General features: G+C 40.5%; 4 protein-coding genes across 4 annotated transcripts; 1 reads left to right on the forward strand and 3 right to left on the reverse strand.

Moving 5' to 3' along the window:
* Nucleotides 1-1819: 1819 nt before the first annotated feature.
* Nucleotides 1820-2728, reverse strand: LOC310990977 (uncharacterized protein; the record flags this gene model as incomplete). Its single annotated transcript, XM_083978544.1, has 1 exon — nucleotides 1820-2728. The coding sequence occupies one exon, from the start codon at nucleotides 2726-2728 to the stop codon at nucleotides 1820-1822; it is 909 nt and encodes a 302-aa protein (XP_083834670.1).
* A 2418-nt stretch (nucleotides 2729-5146) lies between these two features.
* Nucleotides 5147-6034, reverse strand: LOC310991440 (uncharacterized protein; the record flags this gene model as incomplete). Its single annotated transcript, XM_083979149.1, has 1 exon — nucleotides 5147-6034. The coding sequence occupies one exon, from the start codon at nucleotides 6032-6034 to the stop codon at nucleotides 5147-5149; it is 888 nt and encodes a 295-aa protein (XP_083835275.1).
* Nucleotides 6035-8637: 2603 nt separating this feature from the next.
* Nucleotides 8638-9528, reverse strand: LOC310990978 (uncharacterized protein; the record flags this gene model as incomplete). The annotated part of the gene is made up of 1 exon (XM_083978545.1): nucleotides 8638-9528. The coding sequence occupies one exon, from the start codon at nucleotides 9526-9528 to the stop codon at nucleotides 8638-8640; it is 891 nt and encodes a 296-aa protein (XP_083834671.1).
* Nucleotides 9529-12202: 2674 nt separating this feature from the next.
* Nucleotides 12203-13081, forward strand: LOC310991111 (uncharacterized protein; the record flags this gene model as incomplete). The annotated part of the gene is made up of 1 exon (XM_083978691.1): nucleotides 12203-13081. One exon carries the CDS (start codon nucleotides 12203-12205, stop codon nucleotides 13079-13081), a length of 879 nt encoding a protein of 292 aa, XP_083834817.1.
* Between the last annotated feature and the right edge of the window lie 4798 nt (nucleotides 13082-17879).

Here is a 17879-nt window from a genome sequence, read left to right on the forward strand (position 1 = left end):
AACAATTTAAATTGTCCTGTATTAGGCCATTTCTTATGAGTTTCCTTTTACATTCACATTTATTTCTGTTCCTTATATGACAACAGTGTCTAGTTTTACACTGGTCTGGTGTTTTTTCTACAGCCCTTCTTGGCACCAGAGATTTCCATCATAAATTGGAGCTCCCATATTATTATTATTTTATATCGCTCCCCATCACGCCTGTAAGATCCGGTATGTGCAGAATAACTGGGTGTTTGACATCAGTTACACCAAGCAGGGCGCCCCCGCATATTGTCATTTATGAAGTTTTGTGGACAACAGGTTGTTAATCCCACACTTTGAGTCTGTGTAGTGCTATTTTGAACGTGTTGAAGATTTGTTACAGTTACTTCTTTTGAATTACGATGTTTTGCTTTTGTTCTTTCAGAAGTAGGATGAAGCGACACAATTGTAACTGCGTTTCTATGGAGCCATTCCCTCGTTTTGGTAAAAACAAAACAAAAACTGTAATCCATGATAATGCGAAATTATTAAAGTAGTTATTTTGGTTCCAGGCACATCGAAGAATTTGATAAGGAGGTCGGTCAGTGTAAAGTAGGATTTCAGAGGAAATTTCAAAATTAATTGATTTTAAAAGTCTATCACAACATGTCATGAAACCAATATCTCCCATTCGTTTTTTAAATATGATCATTTAAATTCCCCCTCAGCCTCAGTTTGCCAAATTATTTTCTTTATTGGATGAAGTCATGGTTCGTAGAAAGTGAAATTCCTGCTTCTCCTGCCATCATTTATGGCTCGTGTTAAGGAGCGAATCATCAATGTGGAGCTGACCAAGGTGCTGCTGAACCTGCAGTCACCGGTAGTGGAGCTGTCCGCGGTGCTCGACCTAAAAAAAAACCCGAACAGAAGTACACAATTGAATCAGAAATTTTACGCAAATTTATTTCTAATTGATCAAGTCAATTACTAATCAAAATGTAGGTAATTGCAATTGGGCTATATCTGAACACACAAAAATAAAGATTTAATGTGAGAAAAATGTGAGATGTAAAACTTAATTCAGTCATAAATTTGTAAAAGTTTCTAAATACATCAATGTTTCTGAAAGTCTTTTTTAACAAGTTAGAGTATAATGGACTAATTGAAATCAAGTCTGTAACCTACGTTTCTAACGTAACTTTCCCAAGACTGCATATCACTGCATTGATATTACATGCCAGAGCTTTTATCGCTCGTTTGACTTGTGTGTGATTCTGAAAAATATGAGAAGAGGGAGTTGTGTCTTCAGCCGTCTACGTTACTGAAGTTCTCTGAGAAATGTAACTAACAAATCGACATTTTACCATGACAGATTCATGATTATGATAACAATATTAACAACAACAACAACAGCAACAGCAAAAGAAACGATAAGGAAGCTAAAATGTCAATTGTGTACGATGTTACAGAAAAACGATGTAATTTAAGTCAGTGATAGGCCTGTGTCATATTCATTACATTAGAATATCAGGAAAATTGAAGTATAAAGAGATAATCTCTCTATAATCTGAACTATTATTTAAACTCAGTACTGAACCCCTAATTTCTCCACTGATGTGCAACAACTCACTGCACCACAGAAAAACACAACCTCTCCTTCTATAATTGTTCCTAAATACAGTTTGATTATTTTTTCGTTTCCACTGAATCCTTGCAGTAGCTACTGGCTGAGTCCAGAGCTTCAGTGATTCTTCACGGGTCTTCCTTTTCCATTTCACTTCACGGAACACGAGCTGATTCTGAAAAGGAGGCAGAACAGCTGCTAAAGTTTTCTATAAAGACAGGAGTGACATCTTTACACCAGCATAATGACCTTTAACCTCCTCTTGCATCGTGGACACAGTCTGCCCCACACTGCCCTCATCGTGGCTTCCCTCAGAGCCGGGCTCCCCCACAGGTACACGGCCGGTGTGCACACAGCGCTGAAACGAGCCATGATGGCGAAGAGATTAGTGGCCTCGTTCCTGAATGTCAGCCCTCTTCCTACCACCAGTCTGAGGACGATATTGACGAAAGAGGGGCCCCACAACACCAAGAAACTTATGACGACAAAAATGATTATTCTCAACGATTCCTTTTTGTTTTCCTTCTCCTCGCTGGGAGGCTCTCTCTCTACCTGGAAACGGGCGACCACATACAGTTTGATAGTCATGGCCACTTTGGTGACCACGATGACTTGTATGCTGACATTACCGAAAGCATAGAGTTGCACAGCTTTGGTAAGCGGCAAGAATTGTAAAATGATCACTTGAACATAGGAATGAATCCAGCAATAGACATTTGCAGAGATAATCACCGGCCGGGTTAAAAAACGCGCGTAGATGAATGGATGGCACACAGCAAAATATCGATCAAACTGTGCAAACATAAATGTCAGTATGTTCACCCCAAGTAGAGAAGGTAACACATAATAAGTCCCATTTCTTGAAGGGTATCCCTCCTGAACGTCGAACAAACCGAGGTAATACACCGAGAAGCCAACGAGCGTATCACAGATACTGGTGTTGAGCATGAAAATAAACCTGTTCTGAAGGCGAAGCGCTCGGGTGGATGAGATGGCAATGACTACAGGTCCGGCTACGAGAACAGCAGCTGTGGCGAATAAAATCTGAAATATAAAGATGAGATAATCCACTGGACTGTCGAAGTTCACTGAGAGAGGCACTCCTCCTGAGAGAGAGTGTGTGCTGTTGGAGAGGAGCATTGTTTCATTAATGTTGTCTGATTTTTTTAATTATTTATTTATAGGCCTATAGCTGGTTGATAAGCCTCCATTACGCATTAGGCGCGTGACCTAACTTATTAATGATTAGGCCTGGTTGTCCTTTAAAAAACTCGAAGTTATTTTAATTTTTACTGTTGGACTGGGAATTACCTTTAAGCAATATGGGTTTGTTGTAGTTGTCAGGACGATCAGATTGTTAGATTGGACATAAACAGTGTAAAAAGATTTTTAATAATACTCTTGGTTAGATAATGTTTCAGTGAGAACCAAACCAACATGAAAACCAAATTGTAAATTATTGGACAAAAATCTGAATAGTAATATTCTAAGAAAGTTAAAACAAAACAATTTAAATCACTTGTCCTGTATTAGGCCATTTCTTATTTATGAGTTTCCTTTTACATTCACATTTATTTTTGCTATTGCTTGTGTCTAGTTTTACACTGGTCTGGTGTTTTATATACAGTCCTTCTTGGCACCAGAGATTGTCATCATAAATTGGAGCTCCCATATTATTATTATTTTTCTATATCTCCCCATCATGCCTGTAAGATCAGGTGTGTGAAGAATAACTGGGTGTTTGACATCAGTTACACCAAGTTTTGGTTGGTTGTTCATCCCACATTTTGAGTCTGTGTATTGCTATTTTGAACGTGTTGAAGGCTTGTTGCAGTTTTTTGGAATTACTATGTTTTGCTTTTGTTCTTCCAGAAGTGGGGGTGCGGCACAATTGTATTAATGCATTTCCCTCGTTTTGGTAAAAAAAAAAAAAAACCTGTAATCCATGATAATGCGAAATTATGTTGGTCGCAGGCACATCGAAGAATTTGATAAGGAGGCCGGTCAGTGTAAAGTACATGATTTGAGAGGAAATTTCAAAATTAATTTATATTAAAAGTCTATCACAACATGTCATGAAATCAATATCTCCCATCCGTTTTTTTTTGTAATTATTTTAATTTCCCCTCAGCCTCAGTTTGCCAAGTTATTTTCTTTATTGGATGAAGGCATGGTTCGTAGAAAGTGAAATTCCTGCTTCTCCTTCCATCATTTATGGCTCGTGTTAGGGAGCGAATCAACAATGTGGAGCTGACCAAGGTGCTGAACATGTGGCAGTCATATTACCGGTAGTGGAGCTGTCCGCGGTGCTCGACCTAAAAATAAAACGAAAAAGAGTACAATTGAATCAGAAATTTTACGCAAATGTATTTCTAATTTGTGCCTCATGAAGTAGATTGATTAAGTCAATTACTAATCAAAATGTAGGTAATTACAAATGGGCTATCTTTCAGGTTTACAAAAAGAAAAATTGAATGTGAGAATGTGAGAAAAATGTAAGATGTAAAATTTAGGCTAATTCAGTCATAAGTTTGTACATTTTCTAAATACATCAATGTTTCTGAAAGTTTTTTTTTTTTAACTAACCATTTAAAACAAGTTAGAGTACAATAGATTAATTGAAATCAAATCATTTCTAACGTAACTTTCCCAAAACTGCACTGATATTACATGCCAGAGCTTTCATCACTCGTTTGACTTGTGTGTGATTCTGAAAAATATGAGGGAGTTGTGTGTCTTCAGCCGTCTACGATACTGAAGTTCTCTGAGAAATGTAACTTATATAATAACAAATCGACATTTTATCAGATTCATGATAATAATTAATAACAACAACAGCAAAATAATGATAAGGAAGCTAAAATGTCAATTGTGTGCGATGTTACAGAAAAACTGTGTAAGTTAAGTCAATGATAGGCCTGTGTCATATTCATTACATTAAAATACCAGGAAAACTGAAGTAGGCCTATATAAAGACATAATCTCTCTATAATATTAACTATTATTTAAACTCAGCACTGAACCCATAATTGTAAAGGCTAAACTCCACTGTAATACTGATGTGCAACAACTCACTGCACCACAGCTAGAAAAACATCTCCTATAATATTAAAAAAAAAAGAAGAAAAAAAAATACAATTTCAGAGTTGAGCACTTTGAACAAAGAGAAATAAGTCTAAATTATTTTTCTTATTAAAAGGAAACATATGTGATTTTCCAAGGGCCACCGACTAGGCTAAACAGTTAACGACCTAAATAGGCCTATAGCACAAAAATCTAGATCAGACTGAAGTTCAGTTTCAGAAACAACCTGCGATAAACACATTTTTCATTTGTTCTTAAATTTACAGTTGGATTATTTTTTCGTTTCCACTGAATCCTTACAGTATGAGTCCAGAGCCACAGTCAGTGATTCTTCATGGGTCTTCCTTTTCCATTTCCCTTCACGGAACACGAGCCGATTCTGAAAAGGATCGAGGCAGAACAGCTGCTAAAGTTTTCTATAAAGAAAGGAGTGACATCTTTACACCAGCATAATGACCTTTAACCTTTAACCTCTCACCTCCTCTTGCATCGTGGACACAGTCTGCCCCACACTGCCCTCATCGTGGCTTCCCTCAGAGCCGGGCTCCCCCACAGGTACACGGCCGGTGTGCACACAGCGTTGAAACGAGCCATGATGGCGAAGAGATTAGTGGCCTCGTTCCTGAATGTCAGCCCTCTTCCTACCACCAGTCTGAGGACGATATTGACGAAAGAGGGGCCCCACAACACCAAGAAACTTATGACAACAAAAATTATTATTCTCAACGATTCCTTTTTGTTTTCCTTCTCCTCGCTGGGAGGCTCTCTCTCTACCTGGAAACGGGCGACCACATACAGTTTGATAGTCATGGCCACTTTGGTGACCACGATGACTTGTAAGCTGACCATACTGAAAACATAGAGTTGTATTGCTTTAGCAAGGGGCAAGAATTGTGTAACAATTGTTTGAACATAGACATGAAACCAGCAATAGACATTTGCAGAGATAATCACCGGCCGGGTTAAAAAACGCGCGTAGATGAATGGATGGCACACAGCAAAATATCGATCAAACTGTGCAAACATAAATGTCATTATGTTCACCCCAAGTAGAGCAGGTAACATATTATAAGTCCCATTTCTTGAAGGGTATCCCTCCTGAACGTCGAACAAACCGAGGTAATACACCGAGAAGCCAACGAGCGTATCACAGATACTGGTGTTGAGCATGAAAATAAACCTGTTCTGAAGGCGAAGCGCTCGGGTGGATGAGATGGCAATGACTACAGGTCCGGCTACGAGAACAGCAGCTGTGGCGAATAAAATCTGAAATATAAAGATGAGATAATCCACTGGACTGTCGAAGTTCACTGAGAGAAGCACTCCTCCTGAGAGAGAGTGTGTGCTGTTGGAGAGGAGCATTGTTTCATTAATGTTGCCTGACTTTCTCTTCCATTTATAGGCCTATAGCTTGTTACGCCTCTATCCATTCCCCATGAAGCGTTACCTAATACCACTTATTGATGATTAGGCTTGTTTATCACTAAGATAACAGGAAGATCAGATTGTGAGATTGAACACTAAAACCAATGAAAATTTATTTTTAATAAATCGTTTTGGGCTAAATGTAATCATGCATAATACAAACTTATTAAAGTAGTTAAGATTTAATTATTTTGGTGCCACACGTCGAATTATTTGATAAGGAGGCCGGTCAGTGTGCAGTGTAAAGTTGTGAAGTCTATGGGTTCAGAGAAAATTCACAGCGCATCGATCTGTTATAGGCCTCCTACAACTTGTCACAAAAACAACATTTCTCGTTCCTTTTTTTTAAATAATTTTTTAATTTCCCATTTGTGCTTTTTCAGCAACAATCAGCTGTAGTATATTGGGGGTCTTTTTAAACCCTCATGTTGTGTTCATTTCATGTTAAACAATTTTGTGTTCCCGGTCAAAAATGACCGCTAAGACTCATCATAAAACTGTAATAATATCATCATTTGTTTCATTAGTTTTCTTAATCAACTTAAGTTTTTTTTTTTTTTTTTTTTTTTTTGTATAGCCCGTTTTTACAAACAGTTTGTCTCAAAGGGCTTCACATGGCATCGTAGCAACATCCTCTGTCCTTAGACCCTCACATCGACTGAGGAAAAACTCCATGGAAACCCTTTTAACAGGGAAAAACAGGAGAAACCTCAGGGTGAGCAACAGAGGAGGGATCCCTCACCCAGGACGGACAGACGTGCAATAGATGTTGCTACAGACAAGAAAACAGTTTACAGTTTCACAAGTTCTTGTGAACATTACAGGTTTATCATTTCTATCTGTTATTTATGGCGTGTAGGCTACTACCTCATTCACCTGAGCTAATGGCATCTGACAAATGAGGATGTAGCCTACTTGAGCTCAGTTTTTTTTTTTTTTTTTTTTTTACACTAGTTCACCCATTCATTTCTAATGGCCGGTCTTTTTTGACCGGCACAACAAGAATGTACAAAAGTTGAATAAAAAGCACAAAGTTGTATGCAAATAAATATAATTCATTTGGTCTGTTGAAATCCTCTTTGTAGACAAAGTCATGGAATCTTAGGTCAGTCTCACATAACATTTTTCAGAGATTAAACTTTTAAAACGGTCAAATTCGACCGGAACATACATTAGGGTTAATGAATGAAGGCATGGTGAGCTTCCATCAGTTTGGGCCCGTGAACGGGCGAAGCAACAATGTGGAGCTGACCGAGGTGCTGAACCGGTGGCAGTTACCGGTAGTGGAGCTGTCCGCGGTGCTGATCCCGTGGCCGGCAGCTGCCCTCGCGTTTATTAATCAATTTATGTATATACACTTGAATTTACAAATATGTACAGTTTTATATTACATTTTGTGCTGCCTTAACTCTCTCTTGGATCAAAATCCCCTTTCCCGATAGTTTGTGCGAGTCAATAGGGCCTCGTGTTTTTCGGCCACTTGTTGCAGGCAGGTTCGAGATTTTATCGCACGAAAGGGACAGATGAGCGAAACAACTTTACTAACAACATTTCCGCTAAACTCAAGTTAAGAGTTTGTGACTAAGTTCCCAATAACAGCTGAAATTCTGCTTTTCTCAACGAAAGCGGGGACACCAAGCAGCTCCTCGGTCCTTGTTTGGTTGTCCGGATCAGCACCAATGGTCATGATCAGCATCACACGTAAGTATACAGAGCGGATCAGTCTTCCTATAGTCTGGTAATAACTAATGTTGTGAGCCGGAGGCAGTCACACACATTTTTAATTTCTCTTTGCTAAACAAATTGTAGCTATGTTAATAATTAATAATCCCATCTGTTCTACAATACAGAAGCCTATGATGGACTCTGAATTTGTTACTCCGCATGATCCACGATCATTGGACATGTGATATCATCATCATAATTCCATATTTAAAACGAAATCCAAAGTATATGATATAACAGAACATTTTCTGTAACTTTGCCAGAAAATAAAAACAACTCCATATTCGTTATTGTTGAAAACAATACAGGGATTTGTAAGAAAATATTAACCAAATATGAGTAGATGTGATAAATAGGCCATACGTTGTATTTCATGTGAAAAACATTTGACTATCACATCCTTTCTAAAATGAAATGACAGAATTAGATGACCCAGCCCCTGGCTCTATAATCCTGACCCAATCTCAAACCAGTTCACATTTCACCGTTGGTACTGTAGGCATTCACACAGGAAAAACCCCAACTGCTCAATCTGACTGAGATATATCATCGATTCAAAATGGACTGAAACACATCCCATGTTAGCCCGCGTGATGTGGCCACATTATTGTCCTTCCGTGGGGATGCATTCACTGGCTCCTTCATTATAATTTGTTTGTCATTCCATCAAAGGTAAAACCGATTCTGAAAAGAGATAAAGGGTATAGGGACAGAGGGAGAGAAACGAGAGAGAGAGTTACAATAATTGTCTGCATATAATATATAATATTTCCCCCCCGACCAATAATCAAATGTGCATAATGAAAAGTGCAATTTTATATCACGCAAACAGCAGAGACCGACCTTGCTCTTCGTCTCGGACAGATCCTCCGCCACACTAGTCTCCATATGACCCCTCGCAGCGCCGGGCTGCCCCAGATGTACAGAGCCGGGGTGAACAGTGCGTTCAGGCGCGCCATGATGGCAAACAGGTTAGTGGCCTCGTTTTTAAACCTCAGACCTTTCCTAGTCAACTGTCTGACAATGATATTGACAAAGGACGGACACCAAAGGGCCAAGAAACAAATAACCACAAACACAATGATGCGCAGCGACTCTTTCTTATTGTCTCTCTCAGCACTGGGCGCCTCTCTCACAAGGTGATTCCTGGCTATGATGTATAATTTAATTGTCATCAATACTTTAATGAGAACTATAATCTGCAGAGTCATCACACCAAACGCGTTTATTTGAGCCGCCTTTGAGATGGGCACCATATTCTGCACAGTGAGGATGGAGTATGTATAAATCCAACAAAAGGCGCAGATACCAATGACAAAAGACCTTGTTATGTAGCGGTTATAAAAGAATGGATGGCACACAGCAAGGTAGCGATCAAACTGAGCGAAGAGGAAGGTTAACACATTGACACCTAGGAATGAGGGTAAAATGTAATACGTCCCGTTTCTCGAGGGATAGCCCTCTTGGACGTCGAAGAGGCCGAGGTAGTAGACCGAGAAGCCGGTCAGAGTGTCACTGATGCTCGTGTTCAGCATGAATATGAACCGGTTCTGGCCTCTCAGTGACCGGGAGGCGGAGATCCCGATGACCACCGAGCCGGCGACGAGCACGGCGCTTGTGGCGAACAGAATATGGAAGATGAAGATGAGGAAGTCCCCCGGAGTGCTGAAATCTACCGACAGAGGAATGGTGCCGTTAAGGAGCATCCTGACGCTCCGCCAGAAGACGAGCATTCGTTACATTTATATAGGCCTATACGTGAATGGTGCCTCTTGTCAGAGTTTAAGCACACCTCCTGGTCTCTAGGGAGAAGAGGTTTTGGCATAAACAAATGGGAGGTTTGGTAGATGGATATATGGAAAGAATAAATCAAGTTCAATGACAAGGAGTCCCAGGGGTGTTTGGTAAAGTAACAAGATGATCGCCATGCAGTCACTTGTTTGTGCCTCCCGATGTAGGACTGATCCGCAAAAAAAAAAAAAAAAAAAAAACTATTATTATATAATAAATGTATATACCTACATTAAACAACAGGTGGTTGAAAGATATTCAGTACCAACTTAAGCTTTGTAACGAATGAAGCCAAATGCATCAATAAGACTAATGGCATTGGTCTCATTGGTGGTTTTTGTGGTTTAGGAAAGGTGCTGATTTTGGTTAAATTTATCTAAATGTATGATACATTTGTTGTGCCCGAAATCACCTTCTGTTGGCTGTTGAACCAAATCTAGATCTTATCCGTAACCTCACAAGTAGGCTACTGACATAAACGTAGGCCTGTCTAAATAGTTAGGATCTAATGCATGTAGATAAACATCAATAAAAATGTTCAATATCAATGTTTGCAGTTTACTGAATACAGAAAACATAGACCCAAGTTGTTGGGGCTATTAATTGTCTATTGACCTCGTGACTTTACACTTTAAGTTCTTTCTTTGGAGGAGGAGGAGGAGGATGAAGGATGACTTAATTCTCCCAAAAGTCTATTTTGTCAAAGGCAAATATATTTTCAGTTTCTGACATTGATCAGATGTATCACTCTGCACTGGATATAAAGTGCTGATTTCAATCATACAACAATCAACACACATGATGTATTGTATCAGTACCAATACGGGCCGTAGGAGACAGATTCCCCTAATTATTGCATATTTTTCGTGAAATTTTCCAAATAATTCAGCATTGGACACTTTAGTAATAAGGTCAATGTTTTCTTCAGCCACTAGAGGGCGGAGTAAACCATTGTTTTTCAGTCAAAACACAAGCCTCTTGCTGACACTAATCATAGATCTTGCACACAGTAAATTGGATTATGCAATTATGGCCTGTACTTCAGTGTTTTGTATTCACAATGATCTCCAGTCATATCAAGAGTTTTACATCCCCTAGATTTTCAGCTTCAGCTCTATTTAAAATTTGAATAGTGAGTTCTCACACTTTACTGCAGAACTTCCCACAAAAGTGACAGCTGGTCTTTCATGATTCATGGTTTCATCAGTCACCAATAGGACTTTTATTTGAATGTTTTGGCTCACTCTCTTTCTATAGGGTGAAACTCAACCTGTGTTCCTCTGTTACTTTTCACTGTTTCACTTCTGTGAAATCAATATAAAGAACTACTTGTTCAGTTTTTACCACACCCCACTAATAAATCTTAGCAGGGTGCGGTAACAATATGTTCCAACCCTGCGGTTTTACAAGTCATCAACAAAAGTTAGGACACCTATATGAGTTATTTGCATTACTGTCAAATCAAAGATTTATTTATTTCTATTTATTTCTATTGTTGTGGTAAAGCTCTAAACTAGCCATTTATTAGCCATCACTGCCATCACTGAAAAATTTATAATTTCTAGGTCTTTGGTACAACAACGTATTTTGTTTGTTTTTTTTTTTTTTTTACTTTGGGCAGTTCACCACTTATCTTTGTAACATATAAGGCCATTTACTGGACCTGAACTGTTGAAAGTTTTTTGACCAGTAGTACATTGGATTAGTAAATCTAGAGCTTGATCCAGCCATGGCCCTTACAGTGGACATGATGTGTAGACATGCTGTTGGTTCACTGTCAAACATTCACCTCTTCTTGAAATACAATAAAATTTGACATCACTGAAATACTCTACAAAAGTCATTCATATTGTCTGAATGTAGACACCTTATGAAGTTAACACAATGGTTTTGTTTATTTTAATTGGATCCCCATTAGTCTCCTTTGTTCAAACTGTGCTGTTCAGAGATGTTAATCACTAAGTGTTTCTGATGACTCTCAACTGCTTTAAATTACAATAAATGCATACAAGCAGATAACTGAATAATTAGAAAGGGCTTCAGAAAACTTGAACAGAAGTACAAGGTGTAGCCCAGAAAACGTCTGCCTAATGTGATTTATAATATCTCGTTTGAAATAAAAGATTTTGAGCATCAAAAGTTGGAAGAACGTTCTTGATGGTGCTGTCCTCAGACCCAGAGGTCAGCCATTCATGGCTATTTCTATAGTTTTGCAGAACCTGCAAAATTATCATAATTCAGATTTAGTTTTCTTTGTTCCTTAACTCAGAACTTTTTTATAAAAGTCCCTGACGTCAAGACAATAATTGTGCCATAAACTAAAAATGCTTCATTTAGTCAGATTGAACTATCATTTTAAGCCTATTACCTCATTTGCTTTAACAAGATGTTGACCAGGATCTTGTTGACTTGCCAGGGGAATAACAGCCACACAGGTCTGCTAGTAAGCTTGACTGTGCCTCCTACATAAATCAGAAGAGTGTTAACCCCCTCCTCGGCTGGAGGCTCACACAGCTGCACCGCTGCCACTCTTTGCTGTGCAATGAAGACCTGAGCACTGCTGTTGCACAACACGTCTTCTCTGCATCGATGAGTAACAGCAGCGGCAGCAGCAAGGGTTGGTCTCTTGTGCTGCCCCCCACAAGCTTTGGCAATGTGTTGCTGCTCCTCTTCAGTATTTTCCTGGCTGCAACCATCATTTTCCTCAACATGTCTGTGTTTCTCTCCATACTGCTGAACAGGGCGCTGCGCAGCGAGAACCGCTTCATGTACATGCTGAGCACCTGCTTCAGTGACATCTGCACCGGCGTGTCTTACTATTATTCCGGTGTTCTCGATGTGAGGGATTACTTCGGCTCTCCTACGGGAACCTTTTACATCGTACCCACATTTTTAGGTCTGTCTTACATGGCCATTCTGGCCGCGCAGGCTGACAGGTACCACGCGGTGGTGTCACCTTTTAAATACTCCCACCGCATGACCCGCAACAGAACCATCATGGTCATCTTTGCATACTGGGTCTATGCATTCGTTATCGTGGCCGTGAACAGTCTAGTCAAAGTCGGTGTGGCCAAACAGGTCACGAGCATTGGCACGTTTGTGGGGAACATATTCACCGTGATTATAATGATAGGGCTGAACGTCAGGCTGTTCATCATAGCCAGGTTCCAGCTGGAGAGGGAGCCCCCCTCTGAGGAGAGAGAGAGCAAGCGCTCCTCGGTCTATCTCATACTGGTGGTGGCTGTGTTTTTCTTAGGGACCTGGCTTCCTATATTCACTCACGTCGTGGCCTGTAATTTCTTTGGTTTGACCTGTTACGCTTTTAAGAATGAAGGCACTGACCCTCTGCGCATTTTGCCCCGCATTAACTCCGCCCTGACCCCCGTCCTGTACATCAGAGGGTGCAGTGCGCTCAGAGCGACGCTGCTCGCCAAAGTGTGGAGACACTGCCGCTGTAAGAGGAGGTAAGAAGGTGATGATGATCGACGGGTTCATGCGTTATTAACTCCTCTGTGTTGCTTTGATTCCACTCAAGTCATGTCTCTTATTGTGCAAAAACATGTTTGTTTTGTATATCCCCGATTCTTAAATATAATTTATGTATGATAATAATCTGAATATCGTTTCACATTTACACTGGTTTAATAATAATAACAATAACAATTTATTGATATGCTGTAGGGTTTGGCTCCAGTCAAACAAATGCTGTATTACTTTTTTATGACTTTGCTTTATGGGTGTTTTATGCTTTTAAATTGTTATTCATTCTTAATCTCTTTTTCGTCGTCCATGACAAATGTCCGCAGTGTTGAGTTTGTTTGTCAATGAGTAACTGAATCCATAAGCTGATACAAATGTTCTTTTTTGTCCTTTTCTCTTTCATCCTTCATGCAGACTTTATCCTGAACGACTTCGCCCCATTAATCTCCGCACCCGCGAATTTAAAAGTTGAATCTCTAAGTGGATGGATGGCATGATCTGTGTTGTTTTAAATCCATAACGGCGCAACCAAGCTGTTCAAAGACTGAATGCGGCCAAACAAAGTTCCCTGGGCTTAGTGATGCTAGAGATCATTTCATTGTTGCTCTCAAATCTCAATTAACTATTGCAGATATTATTCCACAAATAACTAATCGACACTACTATGGCGTGTTTGGATTTTATTGTCATGTTTTATCACATAGCTATTTCAGTGAATAAAAATCAAAGGTCCTTAGTGACTGAAACTCAAGCTTTTTTGTCATACCTGTCAGACTTATTGGTTTTCTTAGCTCAGCAATTGGAAACAATGGGAAATAACCAATACAAAGCCACTCCCATCTCTACAGACACTATAACCGATTCGATCATTTCCCTGACACAGTCTGCTGTGGTAAATGCCAACCATTTGTCATCGAAACTACAAGGGGAATCACCTGTGCACTAACGAGTTGTACCTATTCATCACAATCTTTCAGCCAAATCCCACTGGGGCACACGAGCTGATTAACATTAGATCGTGTACAGAGTTCATCACATGTCAGGCACTGTTGGTTATTCGTGAGTGGTCAAAAAGACAGAAACATATGCAGAGTTGTCTACCGTGATTATGCAACTATGCTTCCCCGCGGAGGATGCAGTTTCCGCGGCAACCACAGAGTGTCAGAAGAACTCTTTGGCACGGCGCCATAACTTGGACATCCACGGGATGTGAACCGTGAGCATTAAATCAGGGGAAACCGGGCTGATACAATATCTGGATCAGGCTGCGTTTCCCTCCTGGGCCTTGTAGATTCATTAACATCTTCAGTCAGGTGCCATCATCAATGTAAACTCACTGATAAAGATCCAATAAACGGTATCCTGGTCAGAACCCATCAGTGGGGTTTGTACTGTGTGCTATTGGCTGAAGGCTGGTCTGGGTCCTGTGTGCTAAGAGGAGGAGCCAACAGATCGCCACACTTCCGCACATCTGGTGCCCAATATTTGAACCTCAGCCATCTCTCTCTCTCTCTCTCTCTCTCTCTCTCTCTCTCTGTTGATATATCTAAATCATCTGGCCAACCCGGAAGATAAGTCACTAAACGACCAGTACATAGTCCAACACTAAAGACCCGAAATCCCCCAACAAACAAACAGTGTGTGGGCATTGCGTAGCCTATATGAACCAGGCCAAAACCAAACAGTAAAGGTACTTACAGAAAGGTGAATGGGCGTAGATTGGGATAAGTCTTTAATTGCTACTATCAACAGTCCAACTACTAAGTGATTTAAAAAGAGGCCATGTCATTAAATACCTTACTGGATTTACATGGTATCCAGGTCTTACACAGAAACACAATGAACACGAGAAAAAATGAACACAAGAAAAAAAAAATCAAATGATTTTTTTTTTTTTTTTTTTACATTGAAACATTTATGGGATAATTCAATTTGCCTGAGGCACAACACATTTTATGGCACATCAACGATACCACTTTATCTTAGTGGCTACAGCGCGGCAGACCATAACCCAACACTTGCTTTAAAAAAAAAAAAAAAAAAAAAAAAAATTTTAATTGCATTTTAGAGAAATTTTCTGCAACACCCACTCAAACATTATCATTGTTCGTAATATTGCACAATCTCATTCATTTTTGTAGCGCAGACCTGCACAGCAGAGTGGTATGATACAGGACCATGACTGCTGGGAGAGCAAGGCCTAAACCACAGTTTGAAACTGAGCATAAACAGCCGCCCCCCCTCTCCCCTTCCACCCCCTCGTCTTTCTTTCTCTCTCTGCCATCTTGCAGGTAAAGTTGCCAGGGGTCCTGGGGCTGAGAAAGTGGCCAAACCCTCCCACAGTGGGATGTTTTCTCTGCTGCACTCTGGGCTGGTTTCTATTCAAATGTGGGTCAGGGGTGAGGAAGCCTAACGTCATAAGCTTGCAACATGGCGTCCCGAAGGCTGTGAGATGAGCAAGAGGATGGTAGGCTAAAGAACGCTTGAGAACGATCCTACCGATGTAATAAGGTATTTAAAAGAAATTATTTCTCTTTGGGTTGGATCGTAAACGCACCGCGGAGCTGCTTTTGTGTCCGTTTCGATCGGATCGGGTGTTTTTCTTTCCTCCCAGCTGCTGCAAGGATCGCAAGGCTTTTTCGGCGTTACGGTGGTGTTTTTTCCACGGCGTGCCAACAAAAAGGGGCTCCGCTGGTGCCTATTTCGGCTCTACCAGCCTGCTTTGGCAAACCGATGGGATCTCGTTTGATTTGCCCGAGTTTATCGCTCGCTGCGTGCTCGAATCCGTCTAAATAATTCGCTTGCAAAAAATGTTGTGGCGTTTATTTCGGCGTCGTGGGCATACAGGAGATGCCTCACGGGACGAGTGTGTACCAAATAATTACCAGGCTGGCAAAGCACAGTAGGCGACAGAAAAGGACCCACTAACGTCTCGTCGCAGCGGCTTTAAAGAAACGCTGCAATGTTTTCACACTTTACCTTCGTTTTCTCCGTTTTAGCACAATGAATCGTTTGGCATCACGTAAGGTAATGAGGTGAAGGTTTCATTTAAAGCGTTCAGTGGCACGTAAACCTTACGATAACGCTGACTATTTAGTCTCAAGTAGCACTAAATTGCGCTTAATGTGTTTAAATGAATCCCGGACGGATCCAGTGGATTTTACGCACGGTATGTTGCGCAATCACCCTGATAATCACAGAGGTATTGTTGACTATACCTATAGTGTAATCTGCATTGTTTATATGTAGGTTAAGCCACCTTAGTCTTAGGTAGGGCTGCTTAAAAAATAATTTAACAGGATTGACATGCGGTTATACTCAGTACGATGTGGATGCAGCTACACTGTAGTTGTCTTATAAACGGGAATTCAGTGGATGCGGAGGAATTGTATGTCTTCATAGCCTATAGGTGGGCTACTGCTGTACATCGACCATCTTTGTGATCAGCCACAGTGTGGGTGTAACGTTACGTTACACACTGACACAAACCTGCATGGGCTTTATGGAAACAGTGTTGCATGATGCTCATTTGCACATTATCGTTATGATAAGCCCCCCCCCCCCCCCCCCCCCCCCAAAAAAAAAGTCGCATCTTAATGGTGAATGTTTGATGATGAGACTCGGGGTAATCACTTTGGTAACTGTTAAAACAATGCATGTGCTCAGGTGTGAAGGCAGCCTGGCTTCTCAGGTGATTAGAGTTGTTAAAGTACCAAGGGGCATGGAGATAATAAGGCACAGGAATGTCAGTAATGTGGGTTCCTCTGACTGGCTGCTGTTTTTGTATAACCAATTTTTTTTTTTTTTTTTTGGGGGGGGGGGGGGGGGGGGGGGGGGGGGTTGTGTGAAAACATTTCCAGTCCCTGTGCAGGTCTGTTTTTACATTGCTTAATTTCAACCAGGAAAATATCTGAAGTACACAAGATGTAATTCTGATTAAAAAAAACATATCTGATCTATCGTGGTTGATGGAAATGAGATACCAGTGTGTGTGACAGTATGGAGATGGTAATTGTGCCAGTTTTTGTATTGAACATTACACAGTTGCTTAACATGTCCCAGCAGAGGCCAGAGGTCCTCACTCATCCAGCACCAGTTGGGTCTGACTATAAAATGTGGGTTTGATGTCGGTTAGCCACAACGCATTTCCTGTTTTTGTTCTTGTCATGTGTGACAAAATGGGTTTGCATAGCCGTGTTTGCTGCTTAATCACACACAACTGTTTTTAGCCTTCAGACTGAGTATATCCAGGGCAGCTGTTTGCATTGGCTCATCTAAAGTAGGCAGTTTGACAGCAGCGTTGACAAATGCAAAGTTTCACTGTTGTTTTGTTTGTTTTGTTTGTTTTTTTAAAATGCTGAGACATCCCCAAAGACCTGTGTTTGGGTTTTGTCATATATTTAGCGCAACATGAAGATAAATCCATCTATTTTCACAACCTCTTATCCCGTTCAGGGCTGACGGGTGCTGTAGCCTATAATATGAAGATTATAGGATTATATTTGGGCTGGTTACACCCACCCTGAAACGTAGTCAAAAGTATGCAGTTTATGTTGCTCTGCCTGCCAGCTCAGAAAAAAAATTGGCCAAACAATTAGCTCAACTTTTCAACTGTATTGGTGAAAGACCTTTAAGGCTTGACCGGGTACATCTAAATGCATTTTACACTTCATGTACATAATCTAATTTGATGAGGCTTGTAAAGCTGGAACGGAGCTCCTGGCTGAACGGCCTTAAGCATGGTGACAATGCTGCATCTGTAACAGTAATAAGCTTTGAAGACTGG

The sequence above is a fragment of the Trachurus trachurus genome, assembly GCF_905171665.1.
Source record: "Trachurus trachurus genome assembly, chromosome: 9".
In the NCBI taxonomy this organism is placed as follows: domain Eukaryota; kingdom Metazoa; phylum Chordata; class Actinopteri; order Carangiformes; family Carangidae; genus Trachurus; species Trachurus trachurus.